General features: G+C 43.2%; 1 protein-coding gene across 3 annotated transcripts in view; it reads right to left on the reverse strand.

Moving 5' to 3' along the window:
* The window catches only part of ptar1 (protein prenyltransferase alpha subunit repeat containing 1), a 102,011-nt gene that overhangs the window by 58,835 nt on the left and 22,820 nt on the right, over positions 1–20,356 (reverse strand). For all 3 annotated transcript variants that reach the window (XR_015844678.1, XM_088303411.1, XM_088303401.1), the window contains exon 3: positions 167–233. Coding sequence is in view for 2 of the 3 variants with exons in the window: in XM_088303411.1 (XP_088159537.1) it covers positions 167–233 (67 nt within the window). In the remaining variant the exon portion in view is untranslated. The remainder of the gene's footprint in view (positions 1–166; positions 234–20,356) is intronic.

A 20,356-nucleotide genomic window follows, 5' to 3' on the forward strand; every position in this document is an offset into this window, starting at 1 on the left:
TCATTTTGGCGTTTCAGTTTTCTGCCATGGTTTCCTTTGTTCCTATTGTCGGTTTCAGCGCATCCCGAATGACAAGTACACAATCACGTGAATATTGTGAGGCGTTTTATCATGATGCAATGTACCATTGAGGATGGCTGGTGCCATCAAGGATTTGTGTCTGTACCTGACATTCCATGCGGTGGCGAAGTCAGGATTAAGCAGCAAGAGGGTGGACGTGATATCCGCTAAAGCTGAGGGAAAACAGACCTGGGCGTTAATTTTTATTAAAGATTAACAGATTTGTAATATATATATACATATATATAAATAAATCTCTCTCTCTCGCTCTCTCTCTCTTTACAATTCGCTCACAGGCTGTAGCAGCTACTCACCCACGTTACTCGGCTCAGCCCCTGACAAATGGATTCGGAACTAATAAAATATCATTAGCCCCTCCCTTCGGGCAAACCATTTAAGATATTGGTATTTAAAATAATTATAATAGTATTAATAGTCCAATTTCAATGTCTGTTAACTAAACAGGAACCAAAATTCACATAAATAATAAAGCCAAGTTGTAAAAAGGTCTTCATATAACAGCTGTCAAATTACTACAAAATAATACAAATAATTGGCTAAAATGGTTCAGTCCCAAAGTCAGGTGACCTCCTCTTACGCCACTGACCGCCATTTAAGGCACGATAAGGAATTGCCTCGGTTTGCTCCATATGACGTGTTCAACCGAGGCAGCAGTATGCAGGTGCGTGTTTTGTCATGTATGCGTATGTGTCGAGCGAGTGTCAAGTGTACACCCCCGACACCAGCAATGAGTTTCATGAATTGTCCAGGCAGTGATGAAAGAGTCTTTATGGAAAGTATGACCGTGGACTCTTGCACGGATCCGCGGGAACAAAACGGACGATGCCGTGAGGGAGTGACGTCATTCAACGCCGCTCCGTCACATTATCCCCCTCCTCCACGAGGTTGGCGATGTGCGGCAACTAGGGCTAGGCGATAAACCGAAAATTTACCGTTACCGAAATTTATTACAATGACCGAAATCATTTTGCCCATGTCGGTAAATTCTGTGTTTAAAAAAAAAGAAAAGCCTTTTCTGTCTGCGGCAATGTTCATGCCCCTTTAAGACCGCTACAGCGCCTCTCATCACGTGACTCCACCCGTCTGATCGAGAAAGAAAACAGACGTCGCTGTCGTAGCTGGCGATTAAAATCCAGAAGCTTTTTCCCCACCCACAACACAACCATGCTGTGCTGAAAGTTCAAAGTGAGAAGCAAGGTTTGACAAGTGACAACAGCCCATTAACGGAGGCGACACCATATGAGAGAACGTCTCAGAGGTGGACGCAATAGCCTAGCACATAGCTAAAGATAAAGCTCCTCTAGTTACAGTGGCGCGCACAGGATTTAAACGCTTCATGAAAGCCGTATTTCCCGATATGGACTACATCGGGCCGGGAGCTTAGACATGTCACGCATTTTGCATCTACATCCGACTTGTGGTCGAGTCGCAACATGGATCCCTGATTGAGCCTGACTGTGCATTACATAGACGACAAGTGGCGACTGCGCACCAGAGTACTCGAGACGGCACATTTACCCTGATGATGCACACTTGTTTATTTGGCTTGCATTGACATTTTCTTTTATTTTATTTTGCATTTTTTTTATTTGCCATTATTTACATCATGAGAGCATCTTGGCGCAATCTATTCACAGAAAAAGATTTTGCAAGAGGTACCCTTTTTCTTTGTGACATTGTTCAAGTCATGCAAAGCAAGCTATTTGGAATGTTTAGACAAATTATTTTTGTACTTTTATTTTTCATTGAAAGTAATGTGTACCAGTTGGTCAATAAAAAAAAACAGTCAATATGCATTTCCTGCATTTATTTTGATTTTAGTCCATGGGGGGAATTTATCATGCATTTATCGTTATCGAGGTAAAAGTGCTCAATTTCTCGCGATATTGATTTGAGGTCATATCGCCCAGCCCTAGCGGCAACATTGACAGATAGTCTGCCACAAAATTGGACTTGCCAGCACGATGTCAGATCTGGAACCGGAACGGCTGAAGGGAGAGGTACCAGCGGGTGAGACGGCTGTTGTGGTCCTTCATAGAGCCAATCCACAGAGTGTGATGATCCGTCTCCCAGTCAACCTCTCTCCCCAGCAGATAGTACTTGAGGTTCTCCAGAGCCCATTTGATATCCAGGCCCTCCTTCTCCACCGTGGAATACCTCGTCTCACGAGTCAGCAGTTTACAGCTTAGGTAGAGCACAGGCTGTTCTTCCCCAGGGGCACCTTGGGCCAGGACTGAACCTAGTCCCACCGCTGAGGCATCAGTCTGTACCAAGAAACCCTGGATGAAGTCAGGACTCGTTAGTACTGGAGAAGAGCAAAGGCAAGACTTGAGGGTTTCAAATGCAGTCTCACATAACTCAGTCAAGGCCAAAGGATTCCTCTGGTCCTTCGCTGTCAGAAGGGCGGCGATGGTAGCGAACTGTGGGACAAATCTCCTGTACCAGCCAGCCAAGCCCAAGAAGGACCTCACCTCCTTCTTTGTACGAGGACGTGGGCAGCTGCGAATGGCCTCAACTTTGTCCACTTGTGGTCGAACGTCACCTCGCCCAAGCTGGTAGCCCAGGTATCTCGCTTCCTCTCTTGCCCACCGACACTTGCCTTTAGAATATGGTTGAGGACTCGCCCCAGATGCTCCAAGTGCTGCTCCCAGGTGTCGCTAAAGATGACCACAACATCCAAATAGGTAGCACTGCAGTCCTCACATCCCTGCAGGACGCGGTCCATCAGGCTCTGGAACGTTGCGGGAGCTCATGGAGACAGAACGGCATTACAGTGAATTGGAATAGGCCAGAAGGTGTCCGGAACGCAGTTTAGGGCCGACTGGATGCATTAAGAGGTACCTGCCAGTAGCCCTTGCAGAGGTCCAGTGTGGTGATGAATCTGGCCCGACCAATCTTCTCCAGAAGATTATTGATGTGGGGCATTGGGTAGGCGTCAAACTAAAACATTGCGTTGAGCTTCCGGAAGACGATGCAGACGCAGAATGATCCATCCTTCTTCACCACGATGACCACCGGACTGCACCACTCTGACTCCGATGGTTCAATCTCTCCCAGGCGTTGCATCTCTTCCACCTTCTCCGGGAGCTTTCCCACTAGATGTTGTGGCCCCCGGTAGGACCTCTGGCGAATCGGACTTCTGTCCTTCAGGCGGATGACATGTTCAACAAGGACAGTCTTTCCCGGGTTGGCAGCGAAAAGTTTGTGGACCCGCTGGAAATCCTAGCTCAACTGGGTGGATTGGACGGCAGACAGATGGTCAAGAGTGGGCTCGACAGCTAGAGCAGACTCCACATCCATCGCTTTCCACCTTCGCCACTAGCAGCGATGCCACAGGAACTTGCAGTGGAGCCTCTTCCACTCCTTCAGCAGGTTGACGTGGTAAGTCTGCTTTGACTTCTAGTCTGGGTGGTGGATCTCGTATGTCACAGTGCCCATCTCCCTTAGGACGATGTATGGGCCCTGCCACTTAGCAAGCAGCTTGCTGTTGGAAGATGGCAGAAGTAGCAGTACCTTTTGACCGGGTTGAAATTCACGCTATCTGGCCTGCTGGTCATACCACGCCTTCTGGGTCTGTAGGGCCTCGCGTAAGTTGATTTCTGCCTCAACACGGTACGTTGCCAGTCGGTCCCTCATCTCCAACACAAACTGGACCACCCTGCGCTCGCTGGTGCTAGTTGTATGAGCCTCCCATGTCTTGAGCAGGAGGTCTAACAGGCCTTGGACCTCCCAACCATACAGCAGTTCAAATGGGGAGAATCCTGTGGAGGCTTGGGGAACATCTTGGTAAGCAAACAGTAGGAACGGCAGCCATTGGTCCCAGTCACGCCCGCTGTCAGCAACAAACTTCTGCAGCATCTTTTTCAGAGTTTGATTGAAGCGCTCCACCAAGCCGTCCGTCTGAGGGTGGTACTTTGCGGTCTTGATCGCTGAAATCCCTAACTGTCGATGAAAGAGCTGTAGAAGTCTGGATGTGAAGTTGGTGCCCTGGTCTGTGATGATCTCATCGGGAACGCCAACTCTGGAAAACAGCTGGACAAGACAACGCAGCACAGTAGGTGCGGTAACAATGCGCAAGGGGAAAGCCTCAGGGTACCGAGTGGCATAATCACAGACAACTAAAATGTATAGTTACCCTCCACTACTGTGCACCAGCGGTCCAACTATGTCCATGGCTATACACCTAAATGGTGTAGAAATAACAGGCAGGGTATGGAGGTAGGCGCGGTCGGACTGGCGAACATGGCAAGTTTTTGGGAAAATTGAACAGGTTCGACAGAAGGTTTGGACATCAGCATACAAAGAAGGCCAAAAGAACCTAGAAGATATGCCCAAATAGGTTTTGTTCCGACCAAGATGACCTGCTCAAGGCAAGGTATGTGCCAGGTGCATAACCATCTATTGACAGGAAACCGGAACTACCAGGCGCTGGACCCCATCAGCTATCGTATACGACATATTGTTATCAATGATAAAACATTCTTTGTTTCTCTTTGCCATATCCAGCCCCCGCAACACCTTGGCAAATTATGGTTTCAGGGTCACATCCTCCCTTTGCAGGGTCCCAATATCAACTGAAACCTCCCATATGTTGTTGGTATTTCCTTCTTTGCATTTTGGCTCACAGAACTTTTGACCCTTTTCAAAACGGCGCTGGCGGCGCGACTTCTTCGGGCCTTTTGTGCCCCCTTCAAAGAAACTGCTGTCCAAAATCTGGAAAAAATTCAAATCAGTCTCAATGTCTTTACTGGTAACCCCAGCTCTGACCTGGCTGCGAGTAATCACAGGACCTAAGAACCCCTTGCCACAGTCAAAAGCTTTGGGCTTCACCTCCAGCAGCAAGCCCAAAAGCAAAGGTAGGTCCCACCTCCGGATGGCAGATACCGGCAACATTTCCACTACCCCCACAGTCATGAAAAAAGGTTGCTGATTCACCACGATAGTCAGCTTTGCAGTAGGGTAAGAGTGGTTGTCACCATGCACACACAAAATGTCTTCCTGTTTGCTGTAATCGACACTACCTGTTGATACTAGGTCCCTTCACACCAGTGTGAGAAAGCTACCCGAATCCACCAGAGCAGTCACAGGTTTCCCGTTAACAGTAATCTCTTTAAATTTTTGCTGCCCTCCCACAACGCTGACAGCCTCGGCCCTGGGCGTAAAACATGCCCGCTGAGTTTAGCTTTTCTAATGGGGCATAGAGAAGCTTTGTGTCCGGCTTGCTGACAATAAAAGCAGAAAAACTCCTTACCGGGACTATGCTGCCGAGCTCCAGGCCCGAGTTCTCCAGGCCATGGCGTATTGCTCCTAGCTGCTGGTCTGGACTGCCAAGCTTGGCGACTGGAACCACTTTGGTGTACTGTTGCGCCTCCTCTATGCGCATTTAGATATTGTAGTGCCAGCTTTGCTGCAGCTAGCCCAACTGTCGGCTCATGCACCTTCACCCAGGTGCGGCTGTCTGCTGGGAAGACTCGTAACAGCTGCTCCAAAGTGATCTGGTCACCGACCTGCTCCTTCGTGTGCTGGTCTGGACGAATCCATCGTTTGTATAGCCTCTTCAACCGGTGGTAGGTCTCTGTGGGGTTTTCTCCAGGTGGACCTGTCATGGACCGGAAGTGCTGACGGTATGTCTTTGGTGAGACATCAAACTTGGTCAGAAGCGCAGCCTTTAGGTCGGAGTAAGAGTGAGCCCTCTCTTCGTCCATGGCTGCGTACGCCTCGAGTGCCTTTCCAGTGAAAAGTGGCACAATTCGACACGCCCATTCGTTCTCTGGCCAACCCCATGTTCGGGCAATAAGCTCAAGGTGAAGAAGGTCATTTTCAATGTCTTCTCCCGCCAGATACTGTGGGATCTTGGGATCCCAAACGATTCGGCAATCCGGCCCGGTGGGTGGACTGTGGTGTGGTCGCGGAGCAGGCGTAGGCAAGTCTAATCTGAAGCTCCTAGTTGACCCTTCAGATGGAGATGTAAACTGGGACTGTCCTGTGCCAGGTGCTACCAGCCTCTGATCTTCCCTCGGCTGACCTAACTGTGAGACCTTTAAGGAATTCCGGAGGCCTATTAGTTCTGCCAGAAAATCCTCCTCTCTTTTCTGTTGTCCCACCGAAAAAGTCCGTATGACAGCTATCAGGCCCTTTTCTGCACTTGGACCCCCCAGAGCCGAATCAGATGCACCCCCTGCACCTTCTTCCTGCTTTTGTGAGCGGGTCCCCATAGTCTTTACCAGCGGTCGACCCCGTCCTCGTCCTCTTTGACTAGCCTTCCCACTTCTGACACCAAATGTCACGGGTTCATTTGTGGAAAAATTGAAAATGATGGCACAGTCAAAAAAATGAAGTTCAGTGGGTTCTAACGACCACAAAAATTGCCCAATAGGTGAAAAGATATCTACAGTGAGGACTCAAGTGACAAAATAACAAAAATAAAGCAACCCAAAAGAAAGACAGGCAACTTGGCAAGGAAAAGGGGCCGGTGCATTGGGGGGAAGTTTGATTGTGTGCGTGTAAATGTGTATTTTAGAGGGAGAGCATATGCATTTGTCTGAAAGAGAGTGAGAATATAAGGCAGTGCTTTTCAATTTTCTGTCATGCCCCCCCGACCAAGAAGAAAACAATTCGCGCCCCCCCACCAATTTTTTTACATTTTGTACGAATGTACATGTTCATTGTATATTTATGTTAGATTAAGTCAGTAAAATGTCCCTTAGCAAAGCTAAATTAATAAGAAATATAATTTTGAGAACTATTATTGAGAGGATCTCGAAACTCAGTACTCTGTGGTGCAAATATTTATGATATGACAATTATTTACTATACGTTTGACGTCGAACCTCTTCGTCGTGGTGACGTCTTCCGTTTCCGCGTTCCGGTCTGAGAGCGTCTGTAAATTGCTAACGTAGCCATTTTCCTATTTTATGTTTCTATACGTAATGGTTGGAATACAACATTTCTGTTGATAGCTGCTGGCTCTCCGCCCAAATGCGGTTCGAGTCAGACTTCTGTCAAAAGTCGAGCGTATATCGAAGCACTTATTGCTCTGTAATTCTCTCGCCTCGTTTAGAACGCTTCTTGTGATCATATATTTGTCATCGCGCAGCTCGTTGATGCTGCTGTGCACGGACTGAGATATAGTACAAATAAAGCTCATGCTGCTGCGGCGCAAGATGGCTTGGCGGCTACTATTCAAGTAGCAGCGAAAGAAATTACTTCCGGACAACGAGCAACAGGGCAACGCTTTTTTTTTTTTATATATAAATCAGAAAAGCGAGACCTACTGCGTGAACTAGGGGCACAAAGCGCAGCAATCACAATTTAAAATTTGCGTTGTCTGAGATTTAAATTTCGGTTCCAAAACCATACATCATTCAGCCGTACTACGGCGGGAAAAAAAGCATGTTTCCCTGAGTCACATATGCCCCATTCAGCATCGCACCCCACTATTTGAGAACCGCTAATATAAGGGAATGTGTGCATTCGTTAAAGATGAACAGAAGGAGTTAGGGAGATGGGCAAGTATTGTAAGAAGAGAAAGAAGGGATGACTGCACATTGCTAAAGGTGAAATTCTAATTAATTTAGCAAAAATTACATAATAGTGCTGGGGTTTTAAGCAATTTCACTTGCAATCACGACCATGACAAATGTAATTATTTCAAGGCAAAGACTTATAGAACTGTGGGTAGACCAGCGATGTTGTCTGTTCTGGAGACAGTGCCACTGAAGAAAAGACGAGAGGCAGAGCTGGACGTGGCAGAGATGAAAATGCTAGGGTATTCTTTTGGAGTGACCAAGATGGAAAGGATCAAGAATAAGTACATCAGAGGATCATGTTAGAGGCTTTGGAGAGAAAGTCAGAGAGGCCAGACTAAGATTGTTTGTCCAGAGAAGAGATCGTGAATATATTGGCAGAAGGATGTTCGGAGTTTCCAAGTGCTAGGCCTAGAGGAAGACCAAAGAGGTTTTTGGAAGTAGTTCAAGAGAACATGAAAGTAGTTGGGGTGATACAAAGATGTGCTTTACTAGTCCCACAATGGCGAATTTTGCAGTGTTACAGCAGCAAAGCTATACATCAGACAAAAATGGTGGCGTAATGTAACCGTTAATGTATAACATTAGCAGCAGACATTCAGAAAAAGCAAACCTATGCAAATATACACCGTATACGTATACGTATATACACAAATCCCCATGTTTATACACACTTACATCCCACAGCATATACAACTGTAAGGAAACACTTCTAATGTCTGCACATAGTCGAGAGGGAAGTCTGTCCAAGGCACAGAGAGGAAATAAATAAAAATTCTGCAATGATAAAAAAAAACATACTGCAATGATAAAAATAGTGCAATGATAAGAATACTGCAATGGTAAACCGGAACAACAAAACACATGGTTTGTTTCACAGAAGCAGCGTGCTACACTATGCTCAACAGTGTAGAGACTACACAGACCATCTTGCGAGCCCCCCTTGCTGATTAGTCGCCCCTAATTACGAGCCCCTGCATAACTAGTTCAAACTCATTAGTGGGACCCAATGTGAAACCATCTCAAAAAACAATGACAGACGCTTTTATTATAACACCTTATGATAAGAAGTCCAAACAGCATCGACATATCACAAATGCAATAACTTTTCACGTGGCGAAAGACACCGTGCAAGCAACCCAAGCCGTCACGAAAGAGGAGTTCAAAAAAATTATCCGCACGCTCGACAAAAGGTATAAAATGCCGTTGCGCAAGTATTTTTCTCAAGAGGCCATCCCAGAGCTGGATATAATAAACAGAAGGTACATGTTGAAGATGAGTTATTGCAAGCAGCACATTATGCCGTTACAACGCCGGACATTAGCGCCATACATCCGCCTGACTATCCACTTAATTAATAAGAAGTTTGAAATCAAAAGTCGCTGTTTGCAAACTGGATTTTGCACCTCCACATTTATTTTTAATATTTTTGTTCTAATTTATTTAGAACTTTGCTGCAGTAATATTATATATTTTAGTTTATAAGATGTTAAGTTTTTAAGATGTTTATAACCGTTTGCTTTCGAGGTTTTTTATTTTCAAAGGACTAGTGCACCTGCTCTTTTAATAATTTTCTGTTTAAAATATGCAGGGTTTGAAGTTAACTTTAAAAACTGCTTGCCCATAGGGCAAGTGCCACTAAAATTTGCCTTGCCCGAGTGGCCAAATTACTTGCCCAACTTGGGCAAGTGACAATTTTTTTTCTCTTGCCCGAAGATTAAATTACCTTGCCCTTAGTGACTTTTTGTCTGACAAAGTGTCTAATTACAAATTGCAGGAATTTTTTGTTTGGACAGTTCCTGCCTAGAAAGAATTAAAAATACGTTACAATCATAAGGGTTGCTTATATAAAAATGTATCATGTATTAACACATTAATTAGGTGCATAAATTAATCTTGTTTTCATCATCAACCATGAAACCCTGCTCACAACAGCATGTATCATCCTGTGCAGTTATTGGAAATGTTAATTGTAGTTTTAATAATTAACAAATCTGCATGTTAAATTGGGAAAATGATATTACAGCAATCCAGATTATCAATTTTAAGTCCAGGAGAGCCTATTAATTGAGTAATCACATGAGTAAATTATGAGTGTGGGAAATTTGTGTATTCCTTTAAAACCAGTGCCTGTGGTGCTGCCTCCATAAGTTTCATAGCATAAACAGAACACAGTCACTGACACTATGTCAGGTCACATCATGGAGCTAATGAATTAACAGCCAATGATCAAATATTACTCCCTTCCTTACTCACAACTGAATTGTCTACTTAAAAATATTCGAGCTATTTTAGTCATGTCAGAGGAATCCGAAATGTTCGGATTTGAACGAACTCGTCGCCACTTGTAAACATGCGCAGAAGGTAAGAAAACTTCCGGCTGCCAATTTCCGGCCGAAATATCGTAGGTTTTTGTTGTGTTTTTCAAACTTCAAATGAGGATGCAACTACAGCGAGTTCCAATACTGCGGGATTTATTGACGTTCACTTTAACCCGACATTCACTGAACTAACTGATCCCTGTAGCGCCCGCCAATTGCCCCCGATAAGGCCAATGGACCATACCACAACATAAGGGGGTGTCTGGGTTAAACCATCACCATACAGTACACACAAACAGATCACACCACACTTTTCGTCGAAATTAAAGATATTTGGCTGCTTTAAAAAATGCTTGCCCAGTTGGGTAAGTTGCCCATAATTTTACCTTGCCCGTGGCCAAATTTCACTTGCCCCGGGCAATCGGGAAGCGGTTAACAGCGAACCCTGATACGTTTAATATTTTGCTGCTGTTTACGTTGAAATACATGTGAATGGGAAATACAATGTTAAATATCTGAATTATTATATGAATCCAATGGTGCCATGGCGAGTTAACCAAATTCTTCCCAAACAGAGCTATTTGAGTCATCTGGTGAAAATTATTCTAGCTTCAACATCGCAATGTACATTGCAACCTCCCCAAAAATCGCAATGTCAGTTTTTCCCAATATCGTGCAGACCTAGCTCATACGCACTTGCGGACATCTCAGTTTTGCTTTTATTGACAATTTTAACCTATTTTGGAATCGTTCTTTTTACCAGCCGGACAGTTTTCATCCGAGCTTCCTGGGGAGCTCGATTTTAGCAGCCAACATTCATTATGCCGTCATCAATTACGCTCCCAGCTGACTCTTATGGACAAATCACTCAGCCCGTGTTTCCACTCCTAGCTCTACCACTAACCACTGCAATAACAACCTCACTAAACCCACCTTCAGGTCAATGTCAGTTTCTTTCAATAGCACTCCCGACAGGACCCCATTATCATTACCACCCACACCAGATAATTTCTCAGTTCAAACAATCACTTGCAGACGCTTCCCTCAAACACACAAACAAAGTGGTTTTAACAGTGACAATCTTTTACATGTTAATATTTCAAATCCATGCGACTATGAGCGCATTTCCAGCACAAACATTAACCTGGCTGTGCTGAACGTGCGCTCCCTTTTAAACAAAACTTTTATCATAAACGACCTGATTTTGGACAACTTAGAAGGTATTCTTTTATCGGAGAAATGGCTAGGTACAGATGCTCCAGTTGCTCTCACCGAGGCTTGCCCACCGAATTTTAACTTTTTATTTTCAACCAGAGACTATAAAAGAGGAGGCGGGACTTTTCTCTACGTCACATTTTACAGACCTCATCATCACTCTACTTCTCTTATTAGTGAGTTTTCGGCGTTCTTATCGATTTTACATTCCACCTCTAACAGAATTTTAATAACTGCCGACTTTAATGTGCACATTGACTATTTTTCGTACCCACTGTCCAGAGAATTTTTAAACCTTTTAAACTTTTGATTTTGAACAGCATGTCTCACAGCCAACACATAACAGAGGACACACCCTGGACCTGGTCGTAACCCACGGCCTGTCCATTGATGTGAGAATTAAGAATTCAAAAAGAAAATGCAGAAGTGCAGAAAGGAGGTGGCGAAAGAGCAACCTTACAATTCACTACGAAATATGTCAACAACTCAAATCCTACAATAAAATAAACAGGCAATAATGTTCTATTTTTCAAAATTAATTACAATGAATAAAGCAACCCTAGATATCTCTTCTACACCTTCGATCTTTTAACCAGCCCTGATTTTAAAAAGTCCTCACAGACATCAACAGACACGCTCTGTGAGGACTTTGTAGACCACTTAAAGAAGTAAAATCGATGACATAAGGTCCAGTCTGTTAGCTCGTCAAAATGTACGTTTTATTAACGCTGGACAGTCATTTTAACCAGAGCAGAGGAAACACTGGAAAGTTTTGCCCTAGTTGATGCAAGGACACTTGGTTGAGTTTTCTCCGAGGTAGATCAAAAAAACCTGCCTTGAAGATCCAATTCCCACATCACTTTTAAAAGCATTTTATGGATTTTTCGAGGAACACATTTTAAATATAGTTACTTGTTCTCTTCAGACGGGTGTCTTCCCCACTGCCTTTAAAACGGCTGTGGTGAAGCCCCTTTTGAAGAAGAGCAATTCAGACACCAGTGTTTTCAATAATTACAGACCTGTATCCAACTTACCGTTTTTAAGTAAGATTTTGGAAAAAAAAAAAAATTTTCTACAGTTCAATTATTTTTTAAATACAAATAATATTTTAGATAAATTCCTATCTGGTTTTAGAATGAACCACAGTACAGAGACAGATCTTTTAAGGATCTTAAATTATTTTAGGTGCTCTGCAGTTATGAAAAAACTGACAGGCTTGGTGCTACTGGATTTAAGTGCCACTTTTGACACAGTAGATCACCACATTTTATTAAATAGACTTAAAAACCTGGTGGGCATCTCTGGTACTGCTTTTAACTGGTTTTATTCCCATCTCACAGACAGACGTTTCTTTGTAAGTATGGATACCTGTTCCTCCAAAACCCATGAAATTAAATGTGGGGTTCCCCAAGGTTCAATTTTAGGCCCAATACTTTATAATCTGTACATGCTTCCTGTTTGGGATGTCATCAGGAGACACAGCATCAGCTACGCTGATGACACACAGCTGCATATTGCCGTGTCTCCTGATGACATAAAGCCTATCGATACCCTTTTAAATTGCAATTTAGATATTAAGTCATGGATGGCAGATAATTTCCTACAGCTCAATCAGGACAAAACAGAGGTTTTAGTTATTGGTCCTGAAGGGCAGAAAGAGAAACTTTTACTAAAACTACAATATTTTAAACCCTCACAATGTGTGAAGAACCTGGGCGTCATTTTTGACTCTGAGCTCAGTTTTATTCCTTATATTAAAAATGTAACCAAGATTGTTTTTTATCACTTTACGAATATTGCCAGAGTCCTCCCGTTTCTTTCTCAGGCTAACACAGAGGTGTGATGCATGCTTTTATTTCCTGACGCTTAGATTATTGTAATGTCCTGCTCTCTGGTCTTCCCCAAAAGATTATTTCCAGTTTTACAACTACTGAAGAAACCAGCCGCACGGGTGCTGACAAGGACCAGAGGGCGGCACATATTACACCAGTTTCAAAATCGCTGCATTGGCTCCCCGTGTGTTTCAGGATTGATTTTAAGGTGCTTCTATTAGTTTTTAAATGTCTCAACGGACCAACTTATTGAGCCAACCTGCTCTTATCATATCAACCCTCGCAGACCCCGAGGTCCTCTGGCACCGGCCTTTTAGTTATTCCGAGGGTGAGGACCTTAACACACGGCGAGGTTGCATTCAGCCATTCTGGTTCCGGTCGATAGAATAGACTGCCAGTGGGCATCAGGTCTGCAGAGAGTGTTGATGCTTTTAAGAGGAGGCTCACGACTCACCTTCTTAGTTTGTCTTAGTTTAGCTTGTCTAAATGATTTATCTTACTCTTTTAATTCAGGACTGTCATTTTACCTTATTATTGTCTTTTAATTTTTAGCTCCTTTGTCTTTTAGCATCATCATTTTTCTTTTACATATTTTAGCTCTGTTGTTTTATTTACTATTACTGTCTTTTAATTTTTAGCTTTTGTCTTTTAGCATCATCATTTTTCTTCTATATATTGTAGCTCTTTCATTTTATCAGCTATTATTGTCTTTTAATTTTTAGCTTCTTTGTCTTTTAGCATTATAATTTTTTTCTTTTATATATTTTAGCTCCGGTGTTTCCTCATGGGGGGCCTCCGCGCTGGGAGGTGTGGCTGACCTCACGGGGGGCTTCATCCCAGATGCTCCTTAGGCCCGGGGCCCTCTGCACTATGTGTAGGGTCTACCCCGGTCAATATGAGCCGGGGTTCTCGGTGAAGGTGGAGCTCCCTGTGGCCGTGGGCTGTCATTCCTCTTAGCGCGGATGACCTCCCCTGGGTACATCTTCTCACATGGTTTTTCAATGCCTTGCCATGCCATTTCTGTCTTTCTATCAAGACAGTTTATCAGGTTGTGTGAATGCGAGTGTTCTGTGTGCATGCGAGTTCAGGCGTGCATGTGGATGTTTCTTGTGTTTATGTTGTGTCGGTGGGAGTGGGTTTTAGTTTTTTGTTGTAATGGGGTGGGGATGTTTTTATTCTACAGCACTTTGAGCTGCATTTTATGTATGAAAAGTGCTATATAAATAAAATTTGATTGGACTTTGCGAGACCTGGTTAAAACAAATCAGTTTTTACCGATAAATGAGGCCTCGGATCCAAACTTTGTGAGTTAACATGTTGCACGCCCTCATAAGAAAGGTTTGGGTGTAGCCCTCATTTCCAAATCTGATCTCCAACTTTGCCCTTGTTCTAACGACCCCTTAAAACATTTCAAGTTCTCATTATGCGATCCACAGCCTCACTGCCGCTTTATTCTGCAGTCATGTCTCGTCCCCAAATGTAAGATGGGCTGAGGATAGGTAATCCGTTTGTGTATTCATAATCATGTTTTTTACACTTATTAATGCTTAAACACACACACATAGACACTTACTTGTTATTTTAACACACACACACAGACACCGTATCCTGAAGATGTGTTTAGTTAAAGTAACCTTTACACCGTGAGTTGTGATTTTCTGCCTGCTGGAGTCCCTAGTGATTAGTTAAACAGACCTTTACACTGTGAGTTGTGATTTTCTGCCTGCTGGAGTCCCTGGTGATTAGTTATTGATGTTTTACTGTCTTCTGGTGATTAGTTTAGGCTAAACAGACTTTCATTGTATTTTAATTTCTTGTCTCCTTGTGATTCTTGAGTCAAGCTAATAAAAGCAGAGCCGGTGAAAGGAGGAGGGGGGGAGGAGTCGCACGGAGCGGCTGCGAGCGGGCGAGCTGCTGCTCGCGGCCTCTCTGTCCCACTCTTTTCCCCCACCGGCGGTGAAAATGAACAACAGTGTCTGGTTCCTCCTGGCCTTTCAGCTAGCGTTTTATTTCGGCCGTTAGATTTAGCAAGTTATTTCAGTAAGCTCTCCCAAAAGGCGTCAGGGCGTTTAAACCTGACACCTCTTCCTCGTACTCAAGCTTTTTCGATGAATTTTGCGAATTTGTGGCTGATTTGGTAACTCGTGCAAATAATATAATTATCACGGGTGATTTTTACATACATATGAATCTTCCATTTCAACCACTAACTGTGGCGTCTCAGACAATATTTGATACTTTTGGTTTTAGTTGTGTGTGCTATTTCCGTATTTAACACATACACTGGGCGCATTGCACTATTGGGCACATGGTAGCTCGCGCATGCTAGCTCGTGCATGCTAACTCACACATGCTAGCTCGCATATAGAGTAAGACAGCTTAGAAAGGCCAAACTGTTAGTCACGTGACATTACCAGTCCCACAGGTGCTAAAGCATCTTTTGTGACAACACTGCCAGCCATTAGTAAGAGACATTGATATTAACAGGGTGAGATCAATGTCAGGGGAGGTATGTCACTAGTCAACACAATCCTTACAGTGCGGCTTATGGTCGTGAAAATACCGAATTTATGACTGTAACTACCAAAACTAACTTTGGTTATCGTTACCAACACAAATTTCATCATAATGTTTCCGTGTGAAAGATGTATTGTCGGCCAGTGGACAAGTGCATAACTGTATTACTACTCTTACATGTAGTTGTTTTGGCCAAAGAGTATCTGTCCTCGGAAATCAATTGTTTCCACATTGGCGTCAGACTTTGGAATTGATGTTGTTTTACCAAACGTGTCATGCAACGGCCACGTTAAATATTTTTACGTCCATTACTCTACTCTTTGCAGATGCATCACTCGATCATTCAGGGGAAAATTAAGTTTGCAGTGCAGCGCTGCACTCAATGCTGCAAATTATATCACTGCCCGCTTTACCCCAAATTCAAACCTGCTCATCTCCCTACATTTCTGTGGCACCTGAAATGCAAACTAAAAGTGCAATTTTGTTTCAAAGTAATGCCTGTTTGTGCACTTCTAGCTAAAATGTACCCATGATATTTGTGCGTGCATTGGTGTCTGTGAGTGGTTGACGTTTATTCTTTTTATGAATTTGTTTTGTTGTTCTGTCTAGAGGAAATAGAAATCGGGATGTCACTTAATTTGAAGTTATTGTGTACGGTTCTAGTGGCCCTTTGACTTTCAACCATGTTGACCATAGCCCCCTGGCATTGCAATCTTATGTAAAGCGAACAGTCTCAAACTAGGGTTTTAAACTGGACATTGATTTTAAATTAGATCGGCAAATCAGTGCTGTTGTTCGATCCAGCCGGCTAAAGTGAAGCCCTTTCTTTCCCAGCAGCACTTAAAAAGAGAAATCCAAGCCTCCGATACATCTAGGCTAGATTACAGTAAAGCACTTTACTTTGGAGTCAGCCAGTCCTCCCTCAGACACTTGAAACTGGTGCAAAATGCTGCTGCTCGTCTTAACTGGAAGACGGATCACATAATCCCAATCTTGGTCTCTCTTCACTGGCTCCCAGTTTGCTTTAAGAGACTTCTGTTCATCTTCAAATCTTTAAATGGCCTCGCCCTAACGTACGTCTGCGAGGTCCTCCACCCGACACACCTGCCCGCTGGCTCAGATTTGGAGATCGAATGCGGCTGGAGGTGCCAAGGACTAAGTGGAGCCTCAGGGGAAATCGCGCCTTTTCTTGTTGCCGGTGTCGGTACTAGATAGGGACGGGTTGCTAGATGTGGACGGGGGTCCTTCGGTAGCCTTCGCGTCTGCTGATGACATCACACGTTATGATATATTTAAAGATAAAGATAAAGATGTCCTTTAATAGTCCCACAATGGGGAAATTTGAGGTGTGACAGCAGCAAAGATATAGATCACACAGTCGGCGGCGTAATGTAGCCGTTAATGTGTAACATTAGCAGCAGACGTTCATAAAAAACATGCAAATATACACAGTATAAACATATATACAACACATACAAGTGTAAGGAAACACTCCTTATGCCTGTCCAGGAAATTAATAAAAATACTATGATAGAAAATACTGCAATGATAAAATGTACTGCAATGATAAAATATTCTGCAATGATAAAAGTACTGGATGTGGTAAAAGTACTGCAATGATGGAAAAAAATACTGCAATGATAAAAGTACTGTAATAGTGAAAGTACTGCAATGGTAGAAATGCTGCAGTGATAAAAGTACTATAATAAGAATACTGTAATGGTAAACAAAATACATCATTGGTCAATATTTAAGTACACCATTGGCTGAAAGTACAGTAGTAGTGTATATTGCATCCTAGGACTGCACAATTGCACTAACCGCCCGTTTGTAGGCCTGACCCAATGATCTTGTTAAAAAGTCTGACAGCAGCCGGCAGGAAGGAGCGCCGGAATCTCTCTTTCGTACAGAAAGGGTGTAGCAGTCTATCACAGAAGGAGCTGTGGAGTGTTCTAAGAGTGTCATTGATTGGGTGGGCTGGGTTGTCAAGCATTGACGACAGTTTTGCTGTCAGTTTATATATTATATTGTATGTTCTGAGTTACTAAATAATAACAATTAAAAAATAATATAGTGCATTTACTGCTACTTTTGCAATGATCATCCTTTTTTTTTTTCTTTTGTGTCCTCTTCGTGCCTGTCGAAAACGTCACGTCAATGCTACGTTGCTTTGGGAATCAGACTAGTTAAGGGTCGGAGGGAAAATATGGAAATGTTTTATTAAGAAACATTTCACACTATATAAAGACATTATCATACAATCTTGTAGCCTGTGTGAAATGCTGCATTGTTGTAAATTCGGCAGGAGAAACGTAAACGTTCCACTGCTGTGCGGCAGCGGCTTCTCGGGCATAGGCGGAAGTGACGTGGGAGCTGACGCGCCAACGTGGCAAGTCATGCGGTTATTTTGTTTCATTTTTGTATTTAGCGAACCAAAATATGCAAATAGAGCAGCCAGGGGTAAAAACATAGAGGCAAAGAAATGTATTTGAAAAATACGTGTTATTTGAATAATACGTGTTAAAGCGTGACGTCATTAGCAAGCGCGCAGCCTCTGAAGGACCCCGTCCACATCAAGCAACCCGTCCACATCTAGTACCTACACCGATCCTTCCCTAAGGAATGACCTCCCATTAACTGTTAGGCAAGCTTCCTCACTGTCCACTTTTAAAAGTTGTTTGAAGACATTTGTTTTCTTTAGCTTTTGACTCAATATGAGACTATCACTGTTCTGCTGGTCTTTTGGTTTAAAAACCACGCGGGAGCAGGAAGCAACATCTTAGCCCCTGACTGCTCAGGGGGCTGCTCCTCGCGAGTGACAAAGACGATCTTGGCCGGTTGATTCATTTTGTTCAGGCTTGTTTTAATAGAAACATCTCTGACAAATTTCTTCTATTACACCATATGGAAAGCGCTTTCTGTGCCCAGAGCTTCACTAGCAGAAACATGGCCAGGCACAGAATGTGGAGACATGATCAGAAAACAGAGGACACTATGAAAATGTTTTTTTTTCACCGAGAAATCCTTCATATGGTAAAAAAAAAAAAATCTCTTTACCGTGACAGTATTGGGGAAATACATTCATGAAAACTTTGATGCTTTTGATTTAATACAATTCTATTTGACTAATGAAAAAAGATTAACTTTTTTGGAGCAAGAGGAGAAACAGGATCAACAACTTCTATCGGATGTACCCACATGTGATAAAATTGGAGATCCAGCAGAATTATGTAGTAAGTGCTCCTCAAGCTAATGGGTACGAATAGGAAAAGCTGTCATGTTGTTAACCCCTTTTTTTATTTCTTTTTTTAAACAGAGGAAACAATGGCGTTGAAAGACATTCAGGACTGCAAAAAAGCAGCTACGTTGGTTGACAAACAGCATCAGCTGCTTTTGTCAAATTGAGGTGATAAGGCAAAGGATCAAAAAAACTTTATTACTGCAACACCAGGTATATCCGACACTTGTATGATTGAACGGCCCTCTTGGGAACAACATGCTGTAGCTGTTTCAATCTTGTGATATTGGAAATAAAGAATCAGTTCAGGAACAGAGATGGCACAAGCAGTATAGATAGAATTGAATACATTGAATCTTAAACCATGTTGTTGGCAATTGTTGCAAAAGAATTTACCAGGCTAAATTTTTAGGTGGACCAAGTAGATGGTGCCAATCAACTCAGAATACAAATTACAAGCATGAGATTAATGATACATTACCAGTACCTGGTTTGCCCTACCCTTTCATTAATTAAATTCCCTCCAAATTACCGTCGCCTGGCTTCCCTGCATTTTGGGTCCTCTCCTACCTCCTCCACCCGCGGAGCCTAACAATTTCACATCCACTAGACATACCTACCCAACCAAAATCTTTGATTCAGATGACTGAAGGAATGCTTTTATAAAAAGACTTCGTGAAGGTAAAGAAATAATTAGCTTTGATTGGGTTGGTCCCAAAAAAAAAAACAAATTTGAAGAATGGAATTTGTTCATCCCTACTGAATCTTGGATGAAATGTGGACATGGAATTAACCTTCTCAGGAGGCTGAGGTCCTTTGGCATTCAGGGGACACTCCTCAGGAACTTCTATGACTCGGTGGTTACACCAGTCATTTTCCATGGAGTGGTCTCTTGAGCAGTCGGCATCTCGGGCTGGGACAAAAAGAGGCTGGACAAACTGGTGAGGAGGGCCAGTTCTGTCCTGGGCTGCTCCCTGGACTCTGTGGACTCAGTGGGGGGCAGGAGGATGATGGTGATACTGTCATCAATGCTGGACAACGCAGCCCAACCCCTCAATGACACTCTTACGGCACTCCACAGCTCCTTCAGTGATAGACAGTTACACACTCGCTGTGCGAGGGAGAGATTTCGCTGCTCGTTTCTGCCGGGTGTGTCAGACTGTTTAACAAAAATATTGGGTCAATTCCACAAACGGGCGGGCATCAGTGCAATTGTGCAGTCCTAGGATGCAATACACACTACTACTGTACTTTTATTCAATGGTGTACTTATATTGACCAATTCTGTATTTTGTTTACCATTGCAGTATTCTTATCATTGGAGTACTTTTAGCTTTGAAGCATTTTTATTTATTTCCCCTCTGTACCATGGACAGACATTAGGAGTGTTTCCTTACACTTGTATATGTTGTGGGATGTAAGTGTGTATATACATGGGGATTTGTGTATATACGTATATCCTGTGTGTAAACGCATAGGTTTGCTTTTTCTGAATGTTTGCTGCAAATGTTGTACATTAACAGCTACATCACAACGCCGCCTCTCTGTCATCTATATCTTTGCTGCTGTAACACTGCAAATTACCCTATTGTGGGACTAATAAAGGACATCTTTATCTTTAATGAA

Source organism: Idiotropiscis lumnitzeri, chromosome 1, assembly GCF_059441095.1.
Source record: "Idiotropiscis lumnitzeri isolate Australia: NSW breed Sydney's pygmy pipehorse chromosome 1, RoL_Ilum_1.0, whole genome shotgun sequence".
In the NCBI taxonomy this organism is placed as follows: Eukaryota; Metazoa; Chordata; class Actinopteri; order Syngnathiformes; family Syngnathidae; genus Idiotropiscis; species Idiotropiscis lumnitzeri.